We start from the raw sequence: 15729 nt of genomic DNA, 5'->3' as shown, positions 1-15729 counted from the left end.
TGGGTTCTATTAGGAAGAGGAATTGAGAGAGAGAGACGGGGGATGGGATCTATTAGGAAGAGGAATTGAGAGAGAGAGACGGGGGATGGGTTGTATTAGGAAGAGGAATTGAGAGAAACAGGCATGGGTTCTATTATGGAAGAGGAATTGAGAGAGTCGGGGGATGGGTTCTATTAGGAAGAGGAATTGAGAGAGAGAGACAGAGGATGGGTTCTATTAGGAAGAGGAATTGAGAGAAACAGGCATGGGTTCTATTAGGAAGAGGAATTGAGAGAGAGAGAGAGACTGGGGATGGGTTCTATTAGGAAGAGGAATTGAGAGAGAGAGACGGGGGATGGGTTCTATTAGGAAGAGGAATTGAGGAGAAACGGGGATGGGTTGTATTAGGAAGAGGAATTGAGAGCGACGGGGATGGGTTGTATTAGGAAGAGGAATTGAGAGAGTCGGGGGATGGGTTGTATTAGGAAGAGGAATTGAGAGAGACGGGGGATGGGTTCTACTAGGAAGAGGCATTGAGAGAGAGACGGGGATGGGTTGTATTAGGAAGAGGAATTGAGAGAAACAGGCATGGGTTCTATTAGGAAGAGGAATTGAGAGAGTCGGGGGATGGGTTCTATTAGGAAGAGGAATTGAGAGAGAGAGACGGGGGATGGGTTCTATTAGGAAGAGGAATTGAGAGAGACGGGGATGGGTTGCATTAGGAAAACAGGAACGATAATAGACAGGAAGTGGTTAAACAGAGAAGGGATAGGCTGAGACAATGGTAGGAACAGGGAAAGACTGCAGTGTCATTGCAGAAGAAAAGCACTACAGCTCAAATGGGTGACGGGCAACAACAATGTGTGTGTGTGTGTGTGTGTGTGTGGTGTGTGTAGTATGTGTGTGTGGTGTGTGTAGTATGTGTGTGTGGTGTGTGTAGTATGTGTGTGTACACATATTGCTGTTATGATATCTTGTTTCTTGTCAATCTTGTGCTCTTCTTTCTTCCCATTGTTCTCTCTTGTCGTATCTGTCCTCTACGTTTGTTCTAACTCCTCCTGTTCTTTTTGCAGCGGTCGCATTCATTATAAGGATATGTACAGTTTATTGCGAGTTATCGACCCGCCTCTTGGCTTAGGAAAGAAATGCCCCCATAGAGTGGCCTGCAAGGTTTGACTTCCACTACAAATCCTCAACCACACCTGCTACAGCATCCAAGAATGGAATGAGTGTCGCTTATCTGATCTGATTGGATTTCATTTTTGTTATACTTTCTCTCTTCTTCTTTATTTTGCCCATTTCTACTTGCATTCTGATCTGAAAGGAGAATGTGTAGGACAATGCAGACACCCAGACGAGCATGACGTTGTGCACCACTGAAATGAAAAATAAATAAAACACTTTTAAGAGTTTGATTGTGAAGAAAAAAAGAATTCTGATTGTTCTCCTTTGGTCATTGTTCTTTGTGTTGTTTTGCTTGCTGTTGAACCACGGCTAGGTGCGGTGCTAGACACACTGTGGGATCTGTAGCATTGCATTGTTCTTGGGGGGGAGGACAGAAACTGCATTGACACCCCACCCTCATCATGGTATTGCCCAGTCCCAGCAGTGGAGCTCAGTGCTTGCCTCTGAAGTCCTCTGCTCTTCTATGCAATCCCTCCCTTCCCACTTGCATAGAACTATATTTTACTTCTACTAAAAGTCTCCAACTCTACTCAACTCCGCTCTTCCTCCTCCCTATACCCCCCTCTTATCTTCTACAAGATATACACCCCCGCCCGCTCAGACCAGTTCTACCCCCTCACCCCGCCAGGTCAGACCAGTTCTACCCCCTCACCCCGCCAGGTCAGACCAGTTCTACCCCCTCACCCCGCCAGGTCAGACCAGTTCTAGACAGCCTCACTGCGTCTCTCGCTCTCAAACCAGCCAAATAACTTTGTTTTTGTTTCTTTTTTCTCCTCTCTACTCTTTGCTTTGGTCTCTCTTTTGCTCTCATTCTCTATCTCTCTTTCTATCTGTGTCCCCCTCTCTTCTCTCTCTTCCCTCACTATCTCTTTCTCCCCCTCTCTCTTGCTCTCTCTCCCTCCCTCTTCTCCTTTTCTCTCTACCCTTCTCCCACCCCTACTCTCTTCTCTTATTCTCTCTGCTGTCTCTCTGGTTGGCTGTGGTTGGCTGTGGCTGTTCTGGCTGTGGCTGTGGGGGGCGGTGGCTGTGCTGCGCTGACATGCAGTGGCAGGATCAGTTGCAGGGATATGTATGACATGCTCAGGCATATGAGCCCTCCGCTAGGCCTGGGGAACAGGTGCCCGGCGCGGGTGGCCTACAAGGTCAGGACCCCCTAGAACCAGGGGGCTTAGTGCCTCTTCCTCCGCTTTACTGTGTATCCGTAGTGTTGGTGTGTTCTTCTTCTCTACACATTTTGTTTCTGATATTTTGCTTTATCTCCATTTTCTTCTTCTCTTTTGTTATTTGATGGAGGGGAGCGCTGATGTCGTTGTGGGGAATGGGGAGGAGGGATGGAGGGTAGGGGCGAGGGGCGGGGGGGTTAGGGTCAAGGGACAAAGGTCAGACAGGTTTATCCACAGGAAGGGGTGAATGGAGGGAACTTCTCAGCTCTTTTGCACCGTGTATACTGACGGAAACACACACACACCTTTAAACACACGTATTATCAAACACAAACACCCACATGTTGTTTTTGCCAGTCAAAGCTTTACAAGAATCTGAGTAGAGTGCATAGTGGAATAGAATGCATCAAATCAGCTGTGGTAACTATAGGAGCTTTGGCTAAAGTACACTTCAGGGGATCTCAAACTTTGATATTTACTCTAAACAGGTGTGTACATTAGAGTGACCTCTTTAATGTATACTAGTGGAAAAATATTAAAGATATCTATTTATACAAAAATATAGATAAATGTTTGGCCAAGCTGGCAAAATAGTGTATACACACAGCTAAACACACATGCACAGACAAAAACACATACATACACACACACCAGTATGCGTGTGCAGCCGGGCTTGGAAGGTCCGTACGACTTCTGTCCTCTGAGTCTCTCCGTCCTGTGGATAGCGCTACTGCAAACACACACACAGGCACTCACACACACAGGCACTCACACAGGCACACACACACACAGGCACACACACACACACACACACACACACACACACACACACACACACAGAGGAGCAGGTCTCTGTCTTTACTTGTACAGTAGTCCAACATATACAAATCAGGATGTATTTTTTGGGTAGAGGACAGAGAGCTGAATATAGTTTGTTGTCTATCTAGTTGGTTGTGTAGTTTGCTAACCAGTTAACTGTTATCATTGCCACAGAATAACGTCTAGCCTCTTTTTCGTAGTAGAATCTCTTCGGCCCTGTAGTAAAATCTGCAAGTGAATCTGTTCCACCCGTCCCCGTTCTTCTGTCAATGCAGTTCTACTCTGTTTCCAGCCCCCTCTTCACATGCTGTCTCCTCCCCTCCTCCTAACCCGCCACTCGCATGCCTGCCCCTTCACCCCCACCACCACACGGGCACTACCATTACCTCTCTCACACACTGTCATACACAGTCACACACACACCGACTCACACTCATGCCCGTTAAATACCCTTCTATACCTGTGAAATCCTTCAGATATTCTAACACACACTCATATACCCAACTCATTTGGTTGTCACCAACCCTGGTCCTGGAGAACTAACAGTTCTCTGATTCAACTAATCAAGGTCTTGCTGATTAGCTGACCAACAGAATCAAGGACAGAAACCTGTCCTACACACCCTCTCTCTCAGACCGGGGATGGTAGTGACCACTGCTCTAATATAACCTCATACCCCCTATTATAAACCTTACAACACATTATGACACTCTTTTGACACACACGTGTCCCTTCATAGTCAGATCGCTGTGAGCCTCAGGGGCAGCTAGCAGAACAGTCTGTAGGCACAGAAGATCTCTCTACTGCCAGAACTTACTGTCCCTCAAACCCTCCTTATGCTCCCAGCTACTCTCCCTACCTGCATCTCTGCTAATCTTTACCTCTACCTCGATCTCTAGCATCCCTCTCTCCGCGTCTCTCTCTCTCTCTTTCTATTCTTCACTTTGCCATTTCTCTATCTTTCTATTTCTCCTTCTATTTCTACCTGCCTCTCTCTCTCCATCTCTCTCTCTCTGCATATCTGCATCTCTCTGCCTTTCTGTCCTCTGTTCATTCATTCCTATCAGCTCAGCTCTCCTCTCCCTGCCCCACCTCTCTGCTTTATCCTCTCTTTTCTCTCCCTTCTTCTCCTCCCTCCATTTTGTCCCTCCGTCCTAACAGCCTCCCTCCTGAAGTGTCCCCTGTAATAGAACCCCTCCTTCAGACTTTGACCTCTAACCTTCCATCCCCCACCACCTCCATCTACTGTGTCAGGGGGTAACCATAGCAGTCCAGTCTTTGAAAATACCTCTCTCCCCTTTCCCTGTGTAAACTGTCATCCTGTAGGTGATGACCTTAGTTTGACATTAAAAACCCAGAGACCCCCCTTCTTGCCCTTCACCTGTCCCCTATCCCCCACCCACCATCACTACCTACCGGCCCAATGAGAGAGGTCAAAGCCCTCACACTTGACCTTCACCTCTGACCCACAGAATAATGTCCCCTGTATGTGTAGTGTTAAATTCTCACCCCCACTCTCCTCTGTTCTGTAGAGACAGACAGACAGTAGTCTTCAGGCAGGATGCTGTGTTACAGACTCGACCAGCTTGTGTGGTGGTAGATCTTTCTTTTATTCTATCACTTTCAACCTCTTTTTCTTATCACTCGCTGTTTATCTCTCTGTCTTTTTTCTCTCTCATCCTCCAACCTCTTCTCATCCTCCAACTTCTCCCTTCTTTTGCTTTGAAAATGGTCTCTAAAATGCCACTCACAACCAACCCCCCTCTCTCTTTTCAATTATTTTCTGATAACGAGATGTATTTTTCCCCACCCCCTAATACTTATTGTATAGCCCTCCTCAGGCCTAAGGCAGCCTAACCTAAAACCTCAGCCCATCTTACCTTTAAAAAAATTGCTTCCGCGGCGGCCATCTTGATTTTCTTAGATTACCTTGATCGGCTGAATTCTGTTCTCACGCTCACCTATTAACTCTGTCAGGCCCTGCACCCATTATTCATTGAGAGATCAGAGGATTTGAATAGAGCTTTACAGCTCTATTGTCTCTGTATGACAACAACAGCCCTTCATCTAATATCTCCTATAGATGTAGCACATGTAGTTTCAATGATGTCATATCCTCCTGCCAGTAACCACTACTAAAGCCAAACAGATAAACATTATTGTATTATTAAACCACACAGAGGATGCTTTCTGTGTGCGGCTGTGCCACTGCTTGTCCTGTGAAGCATTATGTGTGTGCACTGCATGTTGCATGGGGGACAGGGGAGGATGGGGTATGTGTCACAGGGTTTTGGGGTAGGGGAGCGGAATGGTTGGCATGGTCTTGCTGCATGTCTGGGATGTCGCCGTGACAACGGTTACTGCGAGCCTGTCTCACACACTCTAACGTCACGTTGTCTGTGTGTGTTGTCTGTGCATGTGTGTGTGTGTTGGCTCGTGTCCATTTCTCTTATATTGACAAGACCAGAAGATGGATAAAGGATAAATTAAAATGATGACGTTCCCCTCCCCCTGTCCCTCACTTTTGGTTTATCGCTTTATGGCCTGGTCTCTGTTGAACTCTGTGAATCTCCAATCCGCTACGGGGAGCTCTGTTAGTGGCAGCCAGCTGTCTGCTCTTACTGATCTAGAATCAGATTAATATCCCATAATCCTGAACTAAACCATTCAAGGGGAAAACGCACAAAACTGACATTGGATCAGAGTCTAACTTCATCCTACACCCTCTATCAGAGAAGGCATAAATAATGCTGTGACACTACTGAACCTGTGAGGTCCTCCTAAGTAACACAACAAGGACTGTTACAAGGTAACACCCACAAGAGGAACCAACCAACTCATAGTAATCAGTAGTGGTAGTGTAATGTTAACCTTTTTAACCCTTTGGCTCTCACAGGTTGTAAAGAAATAATGGTATCATTTGCCACCGCCATGAAAGGATCAAATGACTGAAATATCAATGTTTACATCTTTTTGGTACTGACAGTACCAAATAACAACTCAGCTGCCAAACAGCTGCCATAACTGGTGTAGCAGTGCCAATGACACATTATATAGTTGACAGACAGACGTACAGATTGACAGACAGACTCATAGAACCTGCTACAAAAAATGACAGAGCTCCCTTTCCTCCCCTTCCCCCTCACCCCCCTCTCCCCAACCCCCTTTCCCCAACCCCCTTTCCCTCTCTCCTCACCTGGAGGTTCAGAGCACACCTATACCTTCCTGGGGGGCGGGCCCTTTTTACTCACCCACCTTCCCCCGATTGTCTCTTTCCAACAGAGGCTGCTGCGGATGGACCTCCCGGTCGCCGACGACAACTCAGTCCACTTCAACTCCACCCTGATGGCCCTGATCCGCACGGCGCTGGACATCAAGATCGCCAAGGGTACGGAAGGTTTGGAACCCCTCTTACCTGCTTGCCTTTTTCACCATCTCTTCCCCCTGTTTCTTGTCTTCCCTAGAACAGAGCAGGGCAGTCTGCTACTGTAAGGTGGTTGTGTATCGTGTGTACCCTGCTGTCCCTGACACCTACATCGGTCCCTCTGCTTCTCCCACGGTGTCCTAAGTACAGCTCTTTTTCTATAGAGTTTGTATGGTTCTTATTAACCAATAGAATGTAATGTGTACTACCAGCCATACTGTCAGTGTAATAGGGTTTCAAATAGGCTACAGTTCTCTTTTTGTAGACTTTGTAGAGTTCTTATGTGAAATAACAATCCTAGTTTCAATGTAATTAAGTCTTACTTTATTTGGTTGGCCCAATTAAAGTGAAGATGGCCAGACATTTAATCCCCATGTCTCTGTGTTACATGGCTCATCCACACTATATATTTAAACTGGGAGTCAAAGCTCACCTCTATTAACAAACACATTGTCTGTGTGCCTATGTGTGTTTTCATGTCTGTGCATGAATTCTTACACCTCTATGGCTCTGCTGTGTATTTGTATTGATGTGAATGTGTGTGTTTATGTGTGTGTGTTGCTATTATATGTGTGTGTATACACTGGTGCGTGTGTGTGTGTGTGTGTGTGCCTGCTTGTGTGCATGTGCCTGCTTGTGTGTGTGTGTGTGTTATTGCGTGTGTGTAGGAGGTGTGGACAAACACCAGATGGATGCAGAGCTGAGGAAAGAGATGATGGCGATTTGGCCCAATCTCTCCCAGAAGACCCTGGACCTCTTAGTCACGCCACATAAGTGTAAGTTGCAGTGTGTTTGGACCGTGACGCGATGCCAGTGTCTGTCTACTTCTTCATGCCACCCGAGGACAGCTTCTCTCAACCAGTCTCCTTCACTGCTGCACCCTCTGATACAGCAGGCACAGCCCCCTACACCCACACACACACACACACACACACACACACACACACTCTTATTATGTACACATAGACACATACCAACACACGCACACAAGATCCCATGATTCCCACCAGTCCAATCCTCGAAGACGACACACCTAATTTTGGATCTCCATCTCCAGCCTCCATACACCTCCACCAGCCCTAGCCCCATTTCCCTACAGCAGGCCATGTACCCCATCCCCCAGCCCCAGTCCCCACACACCCATATAGACCTCTTTTCTTTCACCCATATCACACATCCATCCAACCTAACAACTGTACACAGCAGGCCTCATCCTAAAGTCCCAATGCAATACTTCCAACAGCCCATTCCACTGATTACAGGCCTGTTCTGTAGGCCCAACATCACGCATCCACCGGATCCAATACCAGCAGGCTGTCTGCCCAGCTCTGTGCCTGAGATCAGGGGGTGCCCCTCTATAGACCAACTCTCTATAGTAGTCTTTTCACTCCAGGGGTTTAGTTCATCCAGTACTACTGTAGGTCAGAACACTCCAGGGGTTTAGTTCATACAGTACTACTGTAGGTCAGAACACTCCAGGGGTTTAGTTCATGCAGTACTACTGTAGGTCAGAACACACCAGGAGTTTAGTTCATACAGTACTACTGTACGTCAGGGGTTTAGTTCATACAGTACTACTGTAGGTCAGAACACTCCAGGGGTTTAGTTCATGCAGTACTACTGTAGGTCAGAACACACCAGGAGTTTAGTTCATACAGTACTACTGTACGTCAGGGGTTTAGTTCATACAGTACTACTGTAGGTCAGAACACTCCAGGGGTTTAGTTCATACAGTACTACAGTAGGTCAGAACACTCCAGGGGTTTAGTTCATACAGTACTACTGTAGGTCAGAACACTCCAGGGGTTTAGTCCATACAGTACTACAGTAGGTCAGAACACTCCAGGGGTTTATTTTATACAGCACTACAGTAGGTCAGAACACTCCAGGGTTTTAGTTCATACAGTACTACTGTAGGTCAGAACACTCCAGGGGTTTAGTTCATACAGTACTACAGTAGGTCAGAACACTCCAGGGGTTTAGTTTATACAGTACTACAGTAGGTCAGAACACTCCAGGGTTTTAGTTCATACAGTACTACTGTAGGTCAGAACACTCCAGGGTTTTAGTTCATCCAGTACTACTGTAGGTCAGAACACTCCAGGGGTTTAGTTCATACAGTACTACAGTAGGTCAGAACACTCCAGGGGTTTAGTTCATACAGTACTACTGTAGGTCAGGGGTTTAGTTCATACAGTACTACTGTAGGTCAGAACACTCCAGGGGTTTAGTTCATACAGTACTACTGTAGGTCAGAACACTCCAGGGGTTTAGTTCATACAGTACTACTGTAGGTCAGAACAATCCAGGGGTTTAGTTCATACAGTACTACTGTAGGTCAGAACAATCCAGGGGTTTAGTTTATACAGTACTACTGTAGGTCAGAACACTCCAGGGGTTTAGTTCATACAGTACTACTGTAGGTCAGGGGTTTAGTTCATACAGTACTACTGTAGGTCAGAACACTCCAGGGGTTTAGTTCATACAGTACTACTGTAGGTCAGAACACTCCAGGGGTTTAGTTCATACAGTACTACTGTAGGTCAGAACACTCCAGGGGTTTAGTTCATACAGTACTACTGTAGGTCAGAACACTCCAGGGGTTTAGTTCATACAGTACTACTGTAGGTCAGAACACTCCAGGGGTTTAGTTCATACAGTACTACAGTAGGTCAGAACACTCCAGGGGTTTAGTTCATACAGTACTACTGTAGGTCAGAACACTCCAGGGGTTTAGTTCATACAGTACTACAGTAGGTCAGAACACTCCAGGGGTTTAGTTTATACAGTACTACAGTAGGTCAGAACACTCCAGGGTTTTAGTTCATACAGTACTACTGTAGGTCAGAACACTCCAGGGGTTTAGTTCATACAGTACTACTAGGTCAGTCCAGGGGTTTAGAACAGTACTACTGTAGGTCAGGGGTTTAGTTCATACAGTACTACTGTAGGTCAGAACACTCCAGGGGTTTAGTTCATACAGTACTACTGTAGGTCAGAACACTCCAGGGGTTTAGTTCATACAGTACTACAGTAGGTCAGAACACTCCAGGGGTTTAGTTCATACAGTACTACTGTAGGTCAGAACACTCCAGGGGTTTAGTTCATACAGTACTACTGTAGGTCAGAACACTCCAGGGGTTTAGTTCATACAGTACTACAGTAGGTCAGAACACTCCAGGGGTTTAGTTCATACAGTACTACTGTAGGTCAGAACACTCCAGGGTTTAGTTCATACAGTACTACAGTAGGTCAGAACACTCCAGGGGTTTAGTTTATACAGTACTACAGTAGGTCAGAACACTCCAGGGTTTAGTTCATACAGTACTACTGTAGGTCAGAACACTCCAGGGGTTTAGTTCATACAGTACTACAGTAGGTCAGAACACTCCAGGGGTTTAGTTTATACAGTACTACTGTAGGTCAGGGGTTTAGTTCATACAGTACTACTGTAGGTCAGAACACTCCAGGGTTTTAGTTCATCCAGTACTACTGTAGGTCAGAACACTCCAGGGGTTTAGTTCATACAGTACTACTGTAGGTCAGAACAATCCAGGGGTTTAGTTCATACAGTACTACTGTAGGTCAGAACAATCCAGGGGTTTAGTTTATACAGTACTACTGTAGGTCAGAACACTCCAGGGGTTTAGTTCATACAGTACTACTGTAGGTCAGGGGTTTAGTTCATACAGTACTACAGTAGGTCAGAACACTCCAGGGGTTTAGTTTATACAGTACTACAGTATTTCAGAACACTCCAGGGGTTTAGTTCATACAGTACTACTGTAGGTCAGAACACTCCAGGGGTTTAGTTCATACAGTACTACTGTAGGTCAGGGGTTTAGTTCATACAGTACTACTGTAGGTCAGAACACTCCAGGGGTTTAGTTCATACAGTACTACTGTAGGTCAGAACACTTCAGGGGTTTAGTTCATACAGTACTACTGTAGGTCAGGGGTTTAGTTCATTCAGTACTACTGTAGGTCAGAACACTCCAGGCGTTTAGTTCATACAGTACTACTGTAGGTCAGAACACTCCAGGGGTTTGTTCATACAGTACTACTGTAGGTCAGAACACTCCAGGGGTTTAGTTCATACAGTACTACTGTAGGTCAGAACACTCCAGGGGTTTAGTTCATACAGTACTACTGTAGGTCAGAACACTCCAGGGGTTTGTTCATACAGTACTACAGTAGGTCAGAACACTCCAGGGGTTTAGTTCATACAGTACTACTGTAGGTCAGAACACTCCAGGGGTTTGTTCATACAGTACTACTGTAGGTCAGAACACTCTAGGGGTTTAGTTCATACAGTACTACTGTAGGTCAGAACACTCCAGGGGTTTAGTTCATACAGTACTACTGTAGGTCAGAACACTCCAGGGGTTTAGTTCATACAGTACTACTGTAGGTCAGAACACTCCAGGGGTTTACAGTACTACAGTAGGTCAGAACACTCCAGGGGTTTAGTTCTACAGTACTACTGTAGGTCAGAACACTCCAGGGGTTTAGTTCATACAGTACTACTGTAGGTCAGAACACTCCAGGGGTTTGTTCATACAGTACTACTGTAGGTCAGAACACTCCAGGGGTTTAGTTCATACAGTACTACTGTAGGTCAGAACACTCCAGGGGTTTGTTCATACAGTACTACTGTAGGTCAGAACACTCTAGGGGTTTAATTCATACAGTACTACTGTAGGTCAGAACACTCCAGGGGTTTGTTCATACAGTACTACAGTAGGTCAGAACACTGGCTGTTATGCATGTTGGAGAAATACATACAGGAGTAGAAGGAATGCACAAGTGCCAAAGCACTGGTTGCTATGTAGATATTAGATGTATATTATATGAAAGGAAGCATGATTTACAGTATAGGTAAAGGCTTCTGGGTCAAGTGTGTTATAGCTACTCACCAGATTGCTAATTGTACCACATTTTACCAGAATGCACAGGCTTTTGTGCCCTGCTAATAACGTTCAAACCAAATTTAAATAAAATGTGTGGCAATTTAGCATGCTGGTAAACGGTGTACAGAAATGGCCAATATCATAATGCTGGTGAACACACTTTTTTGAACTGGACTTTAGGCCCTTTTATTGTGAAGATGTGATCTGCTGTAGAAACCTGGAAATGACTCTCTTTCAAAGACTGTTATCGCATTTTTTTTCTATTCTGAAGCTCTGTTTTGTTTATGTGTTTGGAGATAACAAAGTACAAGGTCCAAATTGAACTTAGTACAACATGTCCACCTTCTATTGAGAAGTAGAGGGGGAACCATCGGTCCTGCCTCAGAATGCCAAAACAGCATCAAAACAGCCCCAGCAGTTCTGTTGGTACTGTCCAGTCCTCTACCAGGTTCCCCATCTACACAATGAAGTGGTCTTGAGTCTTGTCTTCTGATTGAAGACCACCATTCAGTAGAAATACAGTTTTATAAAAGATGTCAAGAAAGAAAGACTACAGTTAACCAGAGAAAGAGAAAATGTGACACATGATCATTTTTTAGTCCGAGTCTGTTTGTGAAAAGACTATCAGCTCTGTGTTCGTGTATATGTGTGTATTTGCCAGTGTGAGTGTGTGTCTCTCTCTCTGCGTGCGTGCCTCGTCCCCTCTACTCCCATCCCTCTCGCTCAGGGTCCCATACGTAGTGGTCTAATCGTGCAGGGTAACTTGTCCCTCTCTCAGCAGCAACAGACCTGACGGTGGGGAAGATCTACGCTGCCATGATGATCATGGAGTACTACAGGCAGAGCAAGGCCAAGCGCTCTCAGGCGCGGCTAGAGGCGGAGCAGGTACAACTACTGTCCCTAGGAACCATCCCCAAACCTTCAGACCAAGCAGACTGACTGAGGACAGAGTCAGACTGACTAGAAATACTGCTGTGCCGTTAGTACAGGGGTCAAAGCGGAGCTGTGACAACCCACAACCACGCCCACCCACAGTCTTACTATAGCATTTACTTACTACGTTATTGTAAGGTCACTTGTTATCATTGACCTCACCTGGCTAAAGGTTAGAGGTCAAAGGTTAGAGGACCATTGCCATTGGGTTTTCCCACTCTTGTCTTGCCTTTCTGTGTTCTTCCATCCTCCCTTCCTTCCTAGTTGGTATAAAACTCTGTGAGGCCCTCTGGTGGACAAAGTATGTCACTGGTCCATGTTATATTACATTTTTACATATTATATTATTGCTAGAGCATCTATACAGAAAACCAGCTGATTATATTTCAAGCACAATTATATAATTCTGAATCACAATTATTTCTAAAGAAGAGGAACTTTTCTTGCTATAGAGAACCCTCTCGATCATCTTTGAATTGGTTTGGGCTGGGTGTCTTTGTCACAGCTCCGGATGGCGAAGACTGTACGACGTTAATGTACATTCCTCACCTAAGCCTGTTCCTCTTTATCCTCCCTTTCCCTGGCTGTGAATCCACTGCTGGTGATGATAATGATGATGATGCTTGTCTTGCCAAGCCTTTTAGCCACACCCTGGCCTTGGACTGTTGCCCTACACCCTGGACTGTAGCATTGCACTGTAGCCCCCATTCCCTGTTGACAGAGATAATGCATATACAACCAATACAATGGATCTTGTGTTTATGTAGTCACATGTGAAGCCACTGACGATAAAACGTTCAAATTGTAGCAGTATTTGTAACACAGTTACAGAAACATTTTAAGTGTAAAGTAAAAGATGACGTTTTAAATTACGGAGATGGTTTTATTTTGTTTTATTTGTATTTCTCACGCACACACATACACGGTTTCCTATTTTACAGACAGAGTCCTACTCCTCCTCTCCTCCTGCTCCTCCTCTCTCACTGCACTCTAAGCATGCCACTTTCCCTGCTCTGCTATGGCCTCCTGCTACCACTCTCTATACACAACTCTCAGCCATGTCAATTCCTCATGACTTCATTTCTGCCATCTGGCATTCCTTCCTTGTAGGATAGCACAAGGAAGAGGTTGGTCTTGAAGGGATAGTCACTAAATTCAAAGTTTAAACAGTGATCCTCTTTTTCTCTGACACATGATGTGAAGGGCGTGAGAGAGGCAGGATCTTGAAAGATCTAGGAGTTAGTTGAGAGAGTCTGGCTCTGTCTGAGCTTTAAAAACTGACCTCAAGCCTGCCTTAGCCATGTGTATAGATATACGTACATGCTTTTTGAAGAGTTGGTTGGATGGGACCTACAGTATGAGTCAGGGGATAGTTTGATTGGACAAGTCACAGGAACACCTCAGGAACATGATGGAGCTATCTAAGGAGGATACCATCTAAACAACTGTAGAAACCACCCTCTATCACCTGTCAAACTACAATGGAAGACTCATAAGACAAGCTGAGAAGACTCCAGAGTTGGTCGCCCCATAGAGTCAAGTCATTGAACATCTGACCGTGACCATGTCATATCCTTGGTCTTCATTCACAACCACAACCATACCACCCAGCTGGTCCTCGTGCTTTTACTCTAATGCTCCCAAGGTGTACTTACCCGTGACCACAAACATGTACAGAGCACAAACACTCACACACTGACGTTTCTTTGGCAACAAATGTTATCAAACTTTTCAGACTCTTCAGCATGCTCACATGACATGTCACAGCCCGATGACGATAATTGATGGTGTCACTGCAACATCCTCATCCAATCGTCGCCCATCCTGCTCTCCAGCCAATGTCTGCTCTGCCACCCTTTACCCCTACACATCTTCTCCCCTCTCCCTTGTACCCCTCTCTACACCTCCTCTTATTGAGCTGCCCCTCACTCTCCTCCCCCTTGCACCCCCACCTCTCTTCCCCTCCTTCCCAACCCTCACCCCTGCTGCTACTTGCTTACAGAAGGACAGGAGCAGAGGAGTGGACTTCCCTCCCCTTGCACCCCCACCTCTCTTCCCCTCCTTCCCAACCCCACCCCTGCTGCTACTTGCTTACAGAAGGACAGGAGCAGAGGAGTGCACCATCTCAGACAGTATTATTACCATAGTGTTAGATAAGGAGAGACCTAGTGAAGGGTAGCATCCATCCCAGTGATGAGCGTTTCTTCCCTGCATGATTCCAGGTAGAGCTTGTTGCCATAGATAAGCATGTGCATCATGATGTGAGACTAGGGGTGGGACCTGGAGAATGGGAATACCCTTGCTTCGAACGGTTCAGGTTCGGACAAGAACTGTTCCAAGTGTTTAGAAATGACGATTGGACAAATATTGTTTGGAAAAATATTTGTGTGCTATTTCCTTGTATGACCTGGAACCTTTGTGATCCATCCACTTTAAACTTGACCCTCCATCGCTCATGAAATCCTTAAACCAAAACAGCTACTTACCATTGATAATCCGTTTCAGCTAGCAAGTATATACTGGCCCAGGAGTGGCCCACTGCCGTCATGGTTTACGGCCCACAGCTGGAAACCAAACGCGGCCCAACAACATTTTCCCAGATATCTTACGGACATAAAAGTAGCAGTTGGTCAGTTTTAAGTGGATGTGTAATAACTGAATGACACTGTATGTGGTTATTTTCACCTACACTAAGAAAAACAGGTGCTATCCAGAACCTAAAAGAGTTCTTAAGCTGTCCCCATAGGATAACCATTTGATGAACCCATTTTGATTCCAGATGTAACCCTTTTGGTTCCAGGTAGAACCCCTTTGGGTTCTATGTAAAATCCCTTCTACAAAGGGTTCTGCCTGGAACCCAAAACAGTTCTTCCTGGAACCAAAAATGATTTTCCTATGGGGACATCCAAAGAACCCTTTGGAACCCTTTTTTCTAAGAGTATGTTCCCAACAGGTCTACTCCCAGTCCTCGTCTTCCTCTCTCTTTTTCATCCTTCCTCTATCCCTCTTTGTGTCCCCTTTCTCTCTCGATATTCACTCACATGGACTTCTACCTCTATTCTTTCCTTTTCTCATCCTCTCCTCCTCTCTTCCTTTCTCTCTGTCCATTCGATCTGTCCATTGGTTTTGCACTGATGTTCTGCCTTGTTCAACTCTTCCTTATTCCCTCCCTGATCTTGCTGTTCTACTGCTCTAATGGATTGTTGGACTGGCTCAAACTCCACCCACCGACTCTCATTTCCTGGTTGCCGATAGTGATCATTTAGCTGCTTGAGGTCAAATGGGGGTCAAAAGTCAAGGTTGAAATCCAATCAGG

General features: G+C 45.6%; 1 protein-coding gene across 10 annotated transcripts in view; it reads left to right on the top strand.

Moving 5' to 3' along the window:
- The window catches only part of LOC112238108 (voltage-dependent P/Q-type calcium channel subunit alpha-1A), a 142949-nt gene that overhangs the window by 104554 nt on the left and 22666 nt on the right, over window positions 1–15729 (top strand). For 8 of the 10 annotated variants that reach the window (XM_042307080.1, XM_042307083.1, XM_042307082.1 and 5 more), the window contains 4 exons: window positions 1053–1149; window positions 6429–6543; window positions 7239–7346; window positions 12259–12365. In XM_042307080.1, coding sequence (XP_042163014.1) covers window positions 1053–1149; window positions 6429–6543; window positions 7239–7346; window positions 12259–12365 — 427 coding nt within the window. The remainder of the gene's footprint in view (window positions 1–1052; window positions 1150–6428; window positions 6544–7238; window positions 7347–12258; window positions 12366–15729) is intronic. The other 2 variants (XM_042307078.1, XM_042307076.1) reach the window with 2 other exon arrangements.

This window comes from Oncorhynchus tshawytscha, linkage group LG27 (genome assembly GCF_018296145.1).
Source record: "Oncorhynchus tshawytscha isolate Ot180627B linkage group LG27, Otsh_v2.0, whole genome shotgun sequence".
Classification (NCBI taxonomy): domain Eukaryota; kingdom Metazoa; phylum Chordata; class Actinopteri; order Salmoniformes; family Salmonidae; genus Oncorhynchus; species Oncorhynchus tshawytscha.
Note: the sequence above shows the minus strand (reverse complement) of the source record. Positions and strands in the feature narration are given on the sequence as shown.